Genomic DNA, 15,914 nt, shown 5'->3' on the forward strand with positions numbered 1-15,914 from the left:
ATCAGCTCGTGGAATGTTGCATCCCAAGACCATGAGAGGTGGTGATGATAACTTGGGGAGGCCTTCATCTAGCAGTGGACAAATCATTGCGAATTATGATGACGACGAATGTGTTTATAATAAGGCTTTTTCTTTATCCAGCAAAGCCTGAGTGTTTAGAAGCTTTCTGGGAGGGTCCTGCAATCAAAATGTTTGACACATTATTTCATAAGTTGTGCGTCTGAAGTTCGTATTCAGTTTCATACTTTCAAGTTTCTCCGAAGTCGTCAAATCTTCTCCACAATTTCCCCGTTTGTATTTCCAGACAGACGTAACCGAATCCTTGCCCCGTATCGAAACACTTCAAATCTTGGCAGGAAGTTGCTGGCACATTGCCAGCGAGGTAAGGGCACCACGGGAGCGGTGTGAGAAGATTGTGTGTGGGGGGGGGGGGTGAGCATCGCGCACTCCTCCACACACCATCAGCTCTGCCCTCCCCCACGTCTCAATCGTTCGTTCTACCTCTACTCAGAACGCTAACGTGGTCACCTCATGGCTCCAGCCAAGGGCCCTCCAAGCCAGACTGACATCAAAGTGAGGCTTTAAAGTCAACGTTTTCCGGGTTCCAGTGATTTTGGCACGAACGTCGAAAACGCTTAAAAGTCAAACCATGAGGTAGTTTAATATAATTGAACAATCACCATCGCACAGAGCACCCGAATGTAAATCACTCTTTATTTTCAGTGTATTTTTTTTTACATCCCGATGTACTATATCATTACAGTTATACAATACTGGCAATTACCGTAGTCTTGTGATGTTTGACATCGTTGCATTGTGGAATTACTTTGAGGGCAATCTAATAATCACAGCCCATCGTCGATGCATTGCTGGATGAGATGCATCCCCTCGGCGTGCGGGTTGTCTGACCATACTTCACCACACTGCTCAGCGTAGGCAGTCGAGGTATCACTTATCACTCGCCACTCGTGTTAGACACGGGGCCCTCTGGTCAATTGATGGCGCAGTGTGCAAACCGCCGTGCCACCACTCCCCTACGACGGTGATTGCCAGGGCCATAGAAAGCTCCCCGCCACTGCAAACGCGGGCTGCGTGTACGCGATCATGGTGCGGGCATTGTGGTATATACAGTAAAACCTTGGATTGCGAGCAGAATTCGTTCCCGAAACGTGTTTGTAATCCAAAGCACTCGAATATCAGTTGTGATCACATGACGCTCGGCAGACAAAGCGTATACGTACTACTTCGTGTTGCAAGACCTCGCTCGTTTATCAAATTAATATTTATTTAAAACAATTGCTCGTCTTAAAAAAAACACTCGCAGACCAAGTTACTCGCAATGCAAGGTTTTACTGTAATATACAACATTCTGTGGACAAGTATCCTGTGCGGGGAGGGGGGGTGGGAAGGGGGGGGGCGATGGGGGACAGCGGGGGTGGGGGGGGTTAGTAGTTAGGGGGCATCCTCAGGGGTGTCCCCTCGAGCAGTGGGAACGTCACGCCAGCTGCCTCTGTCCCAATTGTGAGCAGTGACCTACGCCCCTTGAAGTTGAGACACGGGGCCTTCCCTGAGGTTCAGACGCAGCCCTCGGTTGTTGCTGCCGAGGTCATTTAAGAAGTACGGCCCCGATGCGTTAAGCCTTCGCTTATTTGACCTCCAAAGTCTGGGAGAGTTCATGACTAGCGCGACTACGACAGGAGCTCGATGGCGTGTGTGTGTATATGCGGATTGTTAATAACATTTAAAACTGAATGCACTGGGCGACTTTCAGTAGCAGCCTCTGCAACTCGCACGTACATTGATCAGTGGTTGGGGATACAGTTGGCAAAGCGAGCCGCATAACTGAGCTTTAAAAAAATGCTTTCATTCGCACGCAGATGGCCTTATTCAGGCAGGAGGGGGGGGGGTAGCAGCTGATGGTGGTGCCCTCTCCAGCTCAAATCCTATTACACGAAGCCTCCCTGAGTCAATAAGATCATTGCCGGTTGCGTTAAACTGAGACCCACCGTTTGGACGGAATGCTCTTGCTAATCACATCTGGCAACGCCTTAATTCTTGCTCGCGAGATGCAGAAGGTCTAAAACCCGTAACAGAGTTTTGCCGGCTTCAGGAAAGTGTTGTTGGATATATTTGGTCTGGAAAGTCAATCGGCCGATGAACGTAAACATACACTGTACGTTATTCACGTGGAGGCAGTGTCAGAGGGACAAGGGTCTGTTCCTGTACCTTATATAACATCCAGGTCGGGTAAACGTCTCAACACCTCATCAATTCCATAAGAAAATGTAAATGTTACTGATGCTGCGTTGGCAGCAGTGCCACAAACACAATTATCAACAACAACAACAACAAACTCAACCCGCTCGTGACCAACACCGTTACCTTAAAGGAAAATACAAGTATATAATCGGCGACGTTTCGGGCAGTGAGCCCTTCGTCACAGCGCATGGCAGTCCCGAATACAAGTGTCTGTCCTCGAAGGCTCGGACGCATTGGCAGCGCGAGCTGGATTGTAACTCACACGCCTGGCCATGTCGGGGCAGCCGATATCATCATCAAGTTCCCGGTGTTGCTGCCGTGGGCGGTGAGATTGTTCCATCGACTTCAGACTACTTCCCTTTCCACCCCCCCAACAGTGAACACGTGGACGTGAGTGCTTCATAGACTGAACACGGCACCGACATTACGTGCGCTGTCCCATACTGATGAAATGCATCTGTGTGAGTGTATGTTGAACTTCTTTCGCAGCGTATGTAAGCCAGCCGTGCTAATCCACTGCACGCACTCCCGCCTCATTGTTGACATGTGTACATGTGTACATGTGCGGTGATTTCTCGATCCACTGCTCGATGATAGCATCATCTTCGTGGGGAGGGGGGTGGTTTATTTTGACCATACTTCACCACGCTGGTCAACGCGGACTGATCAAGGCGAGCGCGCATAGTAGCTGGGAGCATAGACGGACAGTACAACAATTGATGTCGCTGCCACTGCTCCTCTTCAAAACACAACGTAGCAACAAGCAGCCTGTAGCACCTGGGTTGATGCACGGTAGTTGCAGGTACCTTGCTACTTTTATCCCTTGTTACGCAGCATCATCATCACCTCCATAATCATAAACTTCATCATAATGTCCTTTAATATTCATCTCCATGGTCATCTTCATCAGCATCTCAGTCATCCCCGTCTGTAACATTTTCTCATTTACATTATCAGCATCAGCATCTCAATCATCTTCATCTTTATCATTCTCATCATCATCATAATCAGCATCTCAATCATCCTCATCTGTATGATTCTCATTTCCATCATCATAATCAGCATCTCAATCATCCTCATCGATATAATTCTCATTTCCTTCATCATCATCAGCATCTCAATCATCCTCATCTGTATAATTATCATTGCCACCATCATCATAATCAGCATCTCAATCATGCTCATCTGTATAATTCTCATTTCCATCATCATCAGCATCATCATCATCAGCCAGCGCTTCGTGCGCACCCGCAGGGTCCCGCCTCCCGCTGCACCGCGTCCACTCCTTCTCCTCCTGCCCCCCCACCCACCTTCCTTTTCCTCCTTCTCCTCCTCTCCTCCTTCTACCCCCCCCCCTCCACCGCCTTCCTTCTCCCCCAGCTCTCTCTCTTCCCCTCTCCCCGCACACCCCTCACGCCGTCCCGCCACGTCCAGCCAGGACCGCCTCTGCGCTTGCCACTACCTCCACCGTTCCTCCGGCATCTCATCACCATCATCACCATCACCACCACAGGTCGCGATGTCCCCCTCCTGCAGGTCGCCCCGCGGAGCTGCAGCTCTGTCTCCCGTCGCGCCGAAGACGCCGCCGCTGCCGCTGCTGGTGATGATGATGATGGTGGTGGTGCTGTCCTTGGCGACGGTGGCTGCCTCCGCAGGCTCCGAAGCTTCGCCGAGGGCGGCTGCCCGCGGCGTGAGCCTCCCGTTCGTCTTCGACCCTCGGGCGCGCTGCGAGCCGCCGTGCCGCCACCACGGCCTCTGCATCCGCAACGACACGTGCTTCTGTGGCAAGGGCTTCGAGGGCGAGCGCTGCCAGTTCGGTAGGGACCACCCAGCACCCTCCAGCACTACCAGCGACAGATACCAGCACCACCCAGCACTACCAGCACTACCAGCTAGAGATACCAGCACCCTCCAGCACTACCAGCACTACCAGTTAGAGATACTAGCACCACCCAGCACTACCCAGGACCCACCTGCACTACCAGCTAGAGATACCAGCACCCCCCAGCACTACCAGCTAGAGATACCAGCACTACCCAGCACTACCAGCACTACCAGCTAGAGATACCAGCACCCTCCAGCACTACCAGCACTACCAGCTAGAGATACCAGCACCACCCAGCACTACCAGCACTACCAGCGAGAGATACCAGCACCACCCAGCACTACCAGCGAGAGATACCAGCACCACCCAGCACTACCAGCACTACCAGCGAGAGATACCAGCACCACCCAGCACTACCAGCACTACCAGCGAGAGATACCAGCACCACCCAGCACTACCAGCACTACCAGCGAGAGATACCAGCACCACCCAGCACTACCAGCACTACCAGCGAGAGATACCAGCACCCCCCAGCACTACCAGCACTACCAGCTAGAGATACCAGCACCACCCAGCACCCTCCAGCACTACCAGCTAGAGATACCAGCACCCACCAGCACCCACCTGCACTACCAGCGAGAGATACCAGCACCACCCAGCACCCACCTGCACTACCAGCTAGAGATACCAGCACCACCCAGCACTACCAGCACTACCAGCTAGAGATACCAGCACCACACAGCACTAGCATCACCAGCCTCATCAGCATCACCACCCCTATCAGCATCACCACCCCTATCAGCATCACCACCACCCTCGTCATCAGCATCACCATCCTCATCAGCAGCACCACCACCCTCATCAGCATCACCACCACCCTCGTCATTAGCATCACCACCCTCATCAGCAGCACCACCACCCCCATCAGCAGCAGCATCACAAGCGAGCGGCATAATTCGCTGCACAGGAGGCACAACAAACCGATTCCCGAGCGTGCTAAAGGGTTCACTCTTAACAGCTGTACCACGCGTGCCTTTGTGTGGACAATGCGAGGCTAAAGTAAGGATGGTGAGAGTTATATTACAGACGTACGATTTGTGAATGTATTGCTCGTTTATACAGCATTTAACTTTCGTCTTAAGTAAAAGAAAACCTTCTTTGAATGTGTTAAATTATAGGGCAAGTTGTACACGTCTGTGTTTTAAGCTCACGATGGGAACATTTTCGGTTCAGAGACCTGGTTGGAGGGCAGCTTGTTCCATAATCCCTCCCGGGACGGTGACGTTCATATATTTGTCTCGCCATGGGAATGTGGAATTTCCACCGCAGGCTCAGGGCTGCAAACTCGTTGTTTGAACAGGGATAACATCTGCGGTACCCTTGCCACGTGCGATGTGTATTTGCCAGTGGCTTAGCCAGCTCCCTGCTCGGCGATTTGTCAAATCCCCAAAATGCGAAGCGTATGTAAAGTTAAATTGTATAAAAAAAGAAATTGCGTTTAAGCAATGACAGTCTCCCAGAGCTCCCTTACCAATAATCCATCGGCAATTGAGTTCGTGCCCAGTGTATTGGCAGGGACATTGATCCATCGAGAGCTACCCATTCAGATGACTCAAGCCGCCTCCTATTCGCCGGTTTTTTTGTGAGTTTTTTTTTCTTCCGGCGTCAATCAACGAGCAAAATGTGTGATCCCAAGTCCCCGCCGCGACGTGGCGCGTTAATCCCCGAGCTCACGCACCTCTCGACTCGGCCCTTCTCCGCTCTCCCGGTAGCAGCAAAGCAGCGGTTGGCAAGAGTGACGAATAAACACGGCAAAAACAACAACAGCAACAACATCAACAACATCAACAACACCCAAAGCCGTATTGAGTCTCCGCCAGAGTACTGTGCCACAATGTCGTCCCTGCACCCACCCACCCACCACCCCACCGTGTGAGCAGCCCAGTGCTACCCCAAGTGCAAGAACAGCGGCCAGTGCCTCCGGCCAGGGAAGTGTCGCTGCCTGCCCGGCTATGGAGGCCGCTACTGCCACAAGGGTGAGCTTGGGGGGGGAGGGTAGTGCCTCCTGGCTCCGTCGGTCACCCCAGAGGTTTTTGCTGCTTTTTTGCAGTTTTTTTCCTGGATTTTTCTGTTTGCGCACTTTAGGATATTTTCTTGTTCATGTTTTAGTTTTTTGTTTGTTGCGGTTGCACCCGATTCAAGAGACGAATGGCTCACAGGGCTAAAGCAAATAAATGAAACTGAAAAAACTGAGAGGTAGGGCTGAACGATGAAACAATTTCAAATCGAAATTGCAATTTGAAACAAACAATGCGATGAGCGAATGGCAAAGGCTGCGATTTTTTTGCGATTTGAAAAGTTCTGTTGCTTATTGGAATTGTTTTATTTTATGATTATAACTTTATTTATTTATGTAACTTTGATTGTTCTATTTCAATTTAAACATTTTTATAAATACATGTTGGAAGCAATTAATATATTTTAAGTTCTCATCCTTGCATTAGAATATATCGAGCATGTTCATATTTTTATGGTATCGTGTGGTAATGCTCCATCACATGTTTTAAATCTATTACACAGTGAATATTGAACTGAAGCTTGACTTACAAATTTTTTTATCGCAAATCAAATCGCAATCGCAATATCTGTCGGAAAAATCGCAATGAGATATTTTCCCCAAAGCGTTCAGCCCTGTCCCAGAGCCTTCTGGGGGCGTTGCTTGAAATGAGAAGACGCTCTGTCGTTATAATCAGCCGTGGTCAATCAACCGCTGGACGAATGCCTCCCCCCCCACCTTTCACGAGCCGGAAATATTAAACGTCTCGCGCCTGCACGCCGGCTTTCTCGATTGAAAACTCAGTTATTTAGAGCCAATTTTTGTGCTTTCGTTTGCTGTCCTTCCCGATTTGCGCGGTTGGCTACACCTACGGTGCGAAAGAAGTTCAACGCACGAACACATACGAGCTGATGTCATCCTCTCTGACGCATCCCATCCCTTGACTGCCACTCCACATTGACTCTTGACCATCAGCCACGCTGCTCTGCTCGAGCCAAGGAGCCGAGACGCCACGCAGCCATGGGCCCTGCAATGGGCCCCTTCTCTTGTGTTAGCAATTTACTCGCTTGGTGTTGGCAATTCACTTGTGTGGTGTTAGCAATTGCTTCGTTTTCCGCCGGACAAATATCTAAAGTCGCGACCCAGGTGCTAAGACCCGCACCTCGGGGTTTGTCTCTCTTCTGCGTGTGCAGCCGTCTGCGAGGGCGGCTGTCTGAACGGCGGCGAGTGTGTGCCCGTGCACGCCAGCGTGAAGTGCTCCTGCAAGTCTGGCTGGGCCGGCCCTCGCTGCCAGGACGGTGAGTGAGCCGCAAGCATCACAGCCGTGGCCGCCGTCATCATCTCCCGACAGAAAGAAACGCACCGCCCGCCATCAACCTCCCCGCCAGCAGCCACCGACGGCTCAACCACACTCAGTCTGTCTTAACTAGCAACGCTCAACCACAGTCAGCCAGCTTCCTGTCTTAACTAGCGACACTCAACCACAGTCAGCCAGCTTCCTGTCTTAACTAGCGACACTCAACCACACTCAGCCACCCAGTAACACTCACCCATCTGCATTCATCTTCCCGTAGTTTAGTGCGTGTGTTTAGTTTGTTGCGCTGCCACCCCTCGCCGCCCGCACCTACGATTGGCACGGTTGGCTACGTACGGTGCGAAAGAAGTTCTACAAACAAACGCACAACTCGTTCAAACAGACAATACTGCCAGACCCATCACTCGCCCGTCAACAAGCGGACACATCCACCCACCACCATCCACCCGCAGTAAACGGATTGCGGTGCTTGATCATGTTGAATGTTTTCCATAAGATGTTTTTTTTTGGGGTTAGATCGGGTAAATAAATAAATTAACGCGATCGCGTAAATAAATAAATGTACGCGATCGCGTAAATAAATTAATGTACGTGATCGCGTAAGTAAATACATTTATAAATAAATAATTTTACACGATCTAACCCACAAAAAAAGCTCCTATGGATGATATTGATCGCGAAAGCGTACATGTTAAATGTTAAATATTTGCTTGCTTGAGCACAAGGGTAAGCTTTCGTTGGTGGCCTTCTGTAATTCCTCATGCATATCGATTCTGCACAAATGTGTCCGATTATAATATCTAAATACGACGGTCCCTTTTTTTTACTTGCACTGATTTTTTTTTTAGTGCAATGAGGCCTCAGCCAAGTTATCATCACTGCCCCTGTGTCACTGTCGTCTTGTTGCTGGCCCGCGTGTATCTTGGTGGGTCTCGAGGAGCTTTGTGTGACTCTTCTGCTGCCCCCATCCAGCCGTGTGCCCACAGGGCTGCCGCAACGGTGGCAACTGCGTGACCCCGGGCATCTGCAGCTGCCCCCGGGGCTGGGAGGGAGGCGCGTGCCACATAGGTGAGGGTGGCGCGTGTGGCTAAGGCGAGGGGGTGCGCTGCGTTCGATATGCACCGTAGCTTGTACTCATCCCCAGCACATTTTACGACATCGTTATTCATCGTGGGATCTCCTTTGCCAGTACCAAAATATGAGAATGGGTTTTCCCCTTTTTTGGCAACAAAACAGCTGTGTTAAGATGTTAAAACACCAAAATGAAACCTTTAAAAATGAATCATGTCTGCATTAACCACAATACTTGTGGTCAGAATGCAAACAAAAAAGTTGAGACTAGGCTCAAAAGGAAGCTGTCTCTGGTGTGGACCAATCAGTTTCAAAGACAATGCATATACTATCAGAGTATTTTTGTTTGCATTCTGACCACAAGCATTGTGGTTAATGCAGACATGATTCCTTGGAAAAGGTTTCAGTTTGGTGTTTGAACATCTTAACACAGCTGTTTTGTTGCCAGAAAAAAGGGGAAAACCTATTCTCAACATTGTATTCGTTTTGGTCCATGTGGCCGGCCTAGTGTCTTGACGCGTCCGCCGCTCTCTGTTGCCGGCTTGTGTGTAACCCACCCCCCCCCCCACCCCCAGCTGTTTGCGGCAAAGCCGTGCCGCAACGGAGGCAAGTGCGTGGCTCCGGGAAAGTGCCGTTGCCGCTCGCCCCACGCCGGCCCCCAGTGCGCCGACCGGCTCAAGGTGTGAGAAGCCTGGAGGGCCCCCACCCCCCATGGGCCCACGTCCTCTGCAAGTCCCAGGGTGCTTCCGTGATCACAGTGATGATGACGACAATGAGTGGTTGTGCATTAAAAACGACGACCGTGCTCTCAGTTGACCGGACTTGCAGCGGCTTGCCCACCGGAGCCCCCCTCCACCCCCGCTCTCTCCACCACTCTACCACCAGCGTCCATCTCACGCAGCCACCACAACACACACCATTCACGGCTCTCGTGCTGGTCTGATAGCCCGTCTCTGGGCTCACCGTTTGGGGCAACAGTTTTACACGATGAAAAGCCATTAGCAGGCTTTTTTTTAATGCCCTTGTTTTCTTGGAAAATAAATGCACCGCACACACCGGAGCTGTCTGATGTTCCACGAACGGTCTGCACTTCCCGTTTATGGCAAGGACATCAAGGTCCCACGCCCACGCGCATGCATACTGGCTATGCATCGACTTCCACACGCACAGCAGTGCTACGTGACGGTACATCTGCAAGTGTGCAACTTAAACATGTAAGCAGCTGTGGAGGTGTTTGTGTGTGTGCACACGTGTGCACAGAATCAATGCAATCACGACATGCCTACCTTCACCTACTCCACGAGTACTTTATTAAATTACAGATACCAGTGAAGAAAACCATACCTGTGTTGCTTTATTTTATATCTTACAGAATATACAGTTTTTTTCAAAGTTTCTTGTGTTTGTGTTTAAGTTTGGTAAAAACATAGCATTGCCGCGGTTACATGAAGTGTGTCGTCTCCATTTAAGCAGTTTTAAGATATTCCAGACAATATCTCTTGAAGATATGTACAATTCCCTTTGTACAACACAAAGTACTTGTTAAGAAAGCTTAACAATAACTTATATTGTTCTGGTATTCAGTGGCAGCAGGCGTTCTAAAGAGAAAAACAAACATTGATTCCTATGCCACAGTCGGTGACGTACCGGCTAAGATGTCTTGCATGTAAAAATGTTCCCTGTGAAAATAAATACGTGAAAAATTGTCCTACCAAACTAACAACTCTTGTTAAAAAAAAAACACGTGGGAAACGCCTAGGGGAGGGTTTCAAAGCCTCTTGGTCTGCTTGCGGAGGTAGATGTGACCAGACCGACACCCACACCCAGTAAGCCACTCCACCACATACAAAGGGTTAGGCCAAAGTACAAACACAATTTTAAAAAATACAAGTTACAAAAAGCCAAGGACCCTGCAGAAACCAACCGCAGTTGGTGTGTGCAGATTATCGGGGTGCCCCCCCCCCCCCCAAGTGAATGAGCACCGTAGCCTCGCTTGATTGCAGATCCTTCTTCTCAACAAGTCCTGCCGTTTCGGCAGGTGATGTCAGCACGCACGTGCTCCTCTTCATTCACTTCCCCTGCCTCGCCGCTAACTGCAAAACAAACAAGTCGCACTTTGCAATAAAACGAACGTGTCCTCTGTCGACCCGTGGGAGGGGGGGAAGGGTCTCTTCAGAGATTTCGTTTTGTTTTTTTGGAAACAACAAATGTCATGAGCAGGTGGGGGCCCACCAGACCTTTGGTCCAGCTCCTCTCAGATGGAGAGCGGGGGGGGCGGGCAGAAAGCCTGTTGTGTGGGCACCATGACGATGGTCATACACCGCGAGGGAGAGTGAACTTGGCTGGGCCAAAGAGACATTTGGATGGTGCAGGGCCCATCCCAGCAGGCCCCCTCGCGTCAGCTCGGGGTCAAAATCGTGACGACTGTGGGAAGCCGATGCTGAATCAGCCGCATGCAGCAGACTGCCTCTCAGGGCCCTTATTGCCATGATTATTGACTCGCGTGAAGAGCAAAATAAACTGCACTTTTAAAACAAATTCATTTTGGTAATGTGCAGGAGCAGCCGTGTTGTTTTTGGAGTTCTCAAAATAATTCCTCCGCTCAGCTTGCGGCAATAATAGCAACTCACGTGGGCAGCGGGGACTCTCACCCGAACGATTCACATCCGAAAGCCAGCAGCCTGAAAAAAACCTAGAACCATTCTCCCCAAATGAACGCTCAGCAATAAAGGTTTCAACGGCTGCGGGGCGAGGCGGCGGCGTCGTCGTCGTTCCCTTACCCTGCGGCCGCACGCGAAGCCGGAGAAGCCCGGCCGGCAGGAGCACGCGTTGGGAGCGGTGCAGCGGCCGCCGAACTTGCACGTCTGCTGGCACACGGCTGGGCGGCGACAGCGGAGAGCAAAGAGGCACAACGAACAACCCCGGCTCACTCGGCATCTCGGCCACGGAATACGCGCACGCGCGCACGCAAACCCGGTGAACCTCTTCTTGGTTCTTTCGGTAAAGTCACGTTAAATAGATTCTCACTAGAATTTATTTTATTATGTTTTCTTTTTATTATGTTATTATTTCCATTCTACGTGACTTTACCGAAAGAACCAAGAAGATGAATCCCTGCAGTCACGAAAGCTTTAAATCGAAAAATCCCAGTGAACCTCTTAGAAATAACGGCGCAAGCCACAAGCGCACGGGGCACGAAGGGTTCTATCCCGCTGGTTTCGGTCGCGCGGGGAGGACGGGGCTGCGATGGAGCTGTGCGCCGCGATCCATGCCGCCAGTTCCGTGCAACTCCAGTGCCGCACGAACACATTCCCGTGTCATGGATAACGGAGAGCACTGCGCGCGTAGATTTTTCACTTCTGGCTGGAAAGTGGAACAATCTGGCCTAAATCTTGACTGAAAGCTTTCGTGACTGCAGGAATTGGCTCTTTCGGTAAAGTCACGTAGATCGGTTCAAAGAAAATAACAACACAAGCGTGCTTCCTGGTGACGAACGCTTGTGTTGCGATCGAAACGTCGTAGTTTTTGGTAAGTTTTTTGTTATTTTTTTTAACCGATCTACGTGACTTTACCAAAAGACCCAAAGAATATGAATCTGGCCTAGTTCACATGAACCCAGGCGCGACAAGTAATTTACAATCTTTATACTTTCGGGAGATTAGAACCCAGGAAACAATCTTTTTCTGAAAAGCTGCTTGCTGCTGACTTGCACAGTCTTGCTAATATCCCAAAGCGTGTGATTAAATGCACCCCCCCCCCCCCAGGTACTTGCTCAACACAATCTAAACTTCAATTACTATTCATTGCACTGCGACAAACGCTCAAAGAGCCGCGTAATTACTCACGGTTTTGACAGTGCATGCCCTCCCATCCCTCGGGGCAATGGCAGCTGTTGGGGCCGATGCACTCTCCGCCGTTCTTACACTTCTGCAGGCACACGGCTGCAAAGGAGGCAGAGGGCAAGCAAACACAACCAGAGGCTTCCACCTCATCAGAGCCAAGAAGGGCCCAGCAACAGCGCCCGCATTATAAAGCGCGCACAACCTGGCAATGTACGCGTCAGAGGGGACCTTTTTCAAACCCTCCGGAGATGGAGCGATGAGATCGGCTCGTGTGCAGATTCTAGGAGTGTGTTCAATCTAGATTTGAAGTTTTCGTGACTGCAGGGATGCATACTCTTTGGTTCTTTCGGTAAAGTCGCGTCGTGATTTTATTTATTTAATTTTGTACCTACGCGACTTTACCGAAACTAACCAAAGAGTCTAGGTGTGTTGTTACATTTCAGAGCCATGAGAGATGGCCGACAGATTTGGGAATGCCTTCATCCGGTGGTGGATTAATCCTGGCAGATGATTGTCACAATTCCGGATCGTGATTCGATCTAAGATTCGATTCCTCCTCGTCTTATTTCTGTCATCTCCTTTGGGTCCTTTCTAATTTTCGCTTTCTCTCATTGGCACAGTTTTGTCCAATCCATCAGCCTCAATGTAACATTAGCATAATGTTTACTTACATACAATCTACGTAATACATTCTCATACCTACTATTGTATGCATGTGTAGTGACTGACTCGAAGACGCTACAGCTAACAGGCTGCCTGACGAGTTGAAGCCGGTGACGAGGACTCCGGCATCACTGACGGGTTCCACTCCCAACCAACAGCCCTCAACCTTCGCTCGGGGGGTCCCCCTTCTATCCACCCCGCGTGGCCCCCCTCCGCCTTCGGCCACGCACCCCTTCTAGAACTCACGAGAAGGTTCCCATGCTTTACCACACGTCCCCTCTATCCCCCTTGTCTCGCGTCCCCTTCTCCCGGCTCACGACCTCCTGCTGGCAGACAGGGCTACTGCACCTGCGGATCCCTCTCTGTGCCAGCAACCAGCCGCTCTGTGCCATCGTGACGCATTCCCTGTCACTGCACATGTTCCTGAGCACAAAGACCCATTTTGATTGATGTTCTGCACTTAGCGCTTACAATAAGCCTACTTCCATAGGTCAGTTATTATCAAATCTCAAGGTATTCCATGAAAAAAGTTTGGGTGGGTGGCGGAGAATTGGAGATTTTGCTCTGGCTGAGATGACTCCCCTCGCCCGTAATTAGCAGCGGTACAGACCACTGCTGGAACCCGGAGATCACCGTGCGTGTGTGTGTGGGGGACTCAACTCAACCTGCTAGGGCAGCAAGGTGCCATTTAGATTATAGCAGGAGAGCAGCTACTGTTTCTGGCTTTTATATACAACTGTTAATTGTTTATGCATGTATGTTGAACTTCTTTCGCACAGTACGTAGCCAATTGTGCCAATCAGAGGTGTGGGGGAAGGACAACAAACTAAACACAAAAGCCAGTTCGAAATAAATCAGCTTTCAATCTACATTTAAAGGTGCGTAGCTCCAGTGGCTTCCTAATATCAGAAGAAAGAGCATTCCAGACGGCCGCAGAGGCGCATCTGAAAGCGCACGATGAAAGTGACCATCTTTGTTTGATGGCTATCCAAGCAATCCTCTCGGACATTGGGTTTTCTTTGGGTGTTCCGGTCTGGTCCCACGTGTAGAGCGGCCATTGTGGAAATTGGTGAATCTCACAATGTATAACCTTCACAAAGGGGTCTTTAAAACCGCACGAGAGTTTCATGAGTGAAGATATTGAATGCGAGTGTCATGGTGTTATGTGCCACGGCTTTTTTAACAGTGAACATTGTGATTGAGGAGGGTGGCTGGTTTACGAGCACCGAGCGCTGTTCAGAAAAGCACTCCGCATTTTGGAGGACGTTTACATTTTTTTCACAGCTGCCAGTTTTGAAATACCCGTTCATTACGGTTATTCTTCGCGCGGTTTATACAAAGTTCACGCGAAAACGGAATGGCTCCCTTTTTCCAGGGGCACGATCCTGTTTCCACAAACAGGGACTCGCAAAACTGAAGCTGTGCGCAACCGCTCTACCTCACAGCACGTGCCTTTCGTCGACGGCGCTTGCTTCTAGCAGATGCAGCATTTTTTTATATTCAAGAATCGTGCCCACCGCTGTGGTTGCAGTATTCTTCATCTTCGCAGGTCAGACTCCTCGACCATTTCACCTTTGCTCAGCCCCAGGCATTCTCTCCTAAATCACCCATCGCACTTCAATTACCGCTCGCTGCCGAGCGATTAGACGAGACTTACGGCGATTGCAGCGTTTTCCTTTAAACCCGGAGGGGCAGGAGCAGACATTGGGTCCCACGCACTTCCCGCTGTTCATGCACGTGGGCTCGCACACGCCTGCACAGCCAGACACAGCACAGGGGACCCACGGCGAAATCTGAAATTGCGGCCTGGCCTGGATGCCCGCTGCCAGTTATGCGCGCGCGCTATTGCCGCCTGGGCATTCCTGAAAGCAATCCAGAAATATGAATTCAACGCGCGCTCAAATTAACTGGTCGATAAATATTTCTTGAGCTCGCAAAAACCCGAGCGTTGTTTTAGGGGTTTTTTTTTCCTCCGCGTGTGATGCGGACGACCGAAGCGAACGGCTCGCGGCTTCGAGTCGGCTCAAATAAAGTTCCATCCGCGGACTTACGATTCCAGCGGTAGTCGTCTCGGCCAACTAGTTGTATATTTGAACAGCTGTGTAAGTACACGGGGGGGGGGGGGGTTGGGCGAGCTGGCAAGTTGTGCTCAATGAACGTCTCCCCCCAAGCGTGTCCGTCACGATGCTGTCTTTATTGTTATTTGCGCACGTGCAGTCTTACAGACAATCCTCTTAAAATGAAAGCATTTTGAACATTTTCACGGCAGAATCGTTCTGCTTTCATTAGCGATGATCGTGATGACGACCGACGATAAAGATAACGACGCCAGCTCACTCTTTTGACAGCGGCGGCCCGTGTATCCCTCGCTGCAGGAGCAGATGTTGTTGCGCATGCAGTGGCCGCCGTTCTTGCAGGGAGGGCTGCAGATGGCTGGAAGTGCGGGGCGGGGGGGGGGCGGACAGGTGAATTTGCACGTTTAGCTCGGATACTCGGACGGCGCGACAGGCCCCCCCAGAAAAAGTCGTCAGCCGGCGCGAGGGTCCGGGACTCACCGTTGTGACACTGAGCTCCGAAGAAGCCGTGCGGGCAGAGGCACACGCCGGGGCGCACACAGGCTCCCCCGTTGAGGCACACGGGGCTGCACACGGCTGTCGCACATTCATTAGGAGACGGTTGAAACGGCGACACGCTGAAATGGATCGTAAAAGCGATGAATTCCGAATCGCGAGCAGGTTTGGCGGCTTCACGCAAAAACTAAAAATGCCTTGACCCAGTACGAGCCCGAGATAAACCCGGTACAATATTACCTCCGGGTCACAAAGTGCGACTCTTTGATTTCAGTAAAAAATTAAAAATAACGTTGGCAGCAGCGGCAGCAAT

General features: G+C 50.6%; 1 protein-coding gene and 1 pseudogene across 1 annotated transcript in view; one reads left to right on the forward strand and one right to left on the reverse strand.

The window, feature by feature from the left end:
- Positions 1-3,615: 3,615 nt before the first annotated feature.
- Positions 3,616-9,356, forward strand: LOC133345294 (wnt inhibitory factor 1-like; annotated as a pseudogene).
- Positions 9,357-9,809: 453 nt separating this feature from the next.
- The window catches only part of LOC133344944 (von Willebrand factor D and EGF domain-containing protein-like), a 39,107-nt gene continuing 33,002 nt past the window's right edge, over positions 9,810-15,914 (reverse strand). The window contains 6 exon segments of the mRNA XM_061555274.1: positions 9,810-10,619; positions 11,307-11,404; positions 12,372-12,467; positions 14,689-14,784; positions 15,369-15,464; positions 15,587-15,682. Of these exon segments, the coding sequence (XP_061411258.1) occupies positions 10,596-10,619; positions 11,307-11,404; positions 12,372-12,467; positions 14,689-14,784; positions 15,369-15,464; positions 15,587-15,682 (506 nt within the window). The 3' untranslated portion in view covers positions 9,810-10,595.

This window comes from Lethenteron reissneri, chromosome 21 (assembly GCF_015708825.2).
Source record: "Lethenteron reissneri isolate LAM-NWPU_2019-01 chromosome 21, ASM1570882v1, whole genome shotgun sequence".
NCBI classification, from domain to species: domain Eukaryota; kingdom Metazoa; phylum Chordata; class Hyperoartia; order Petromyzontiformes; family Petromyzontidae; genus Lethenteron; species Lethenteron reissneri.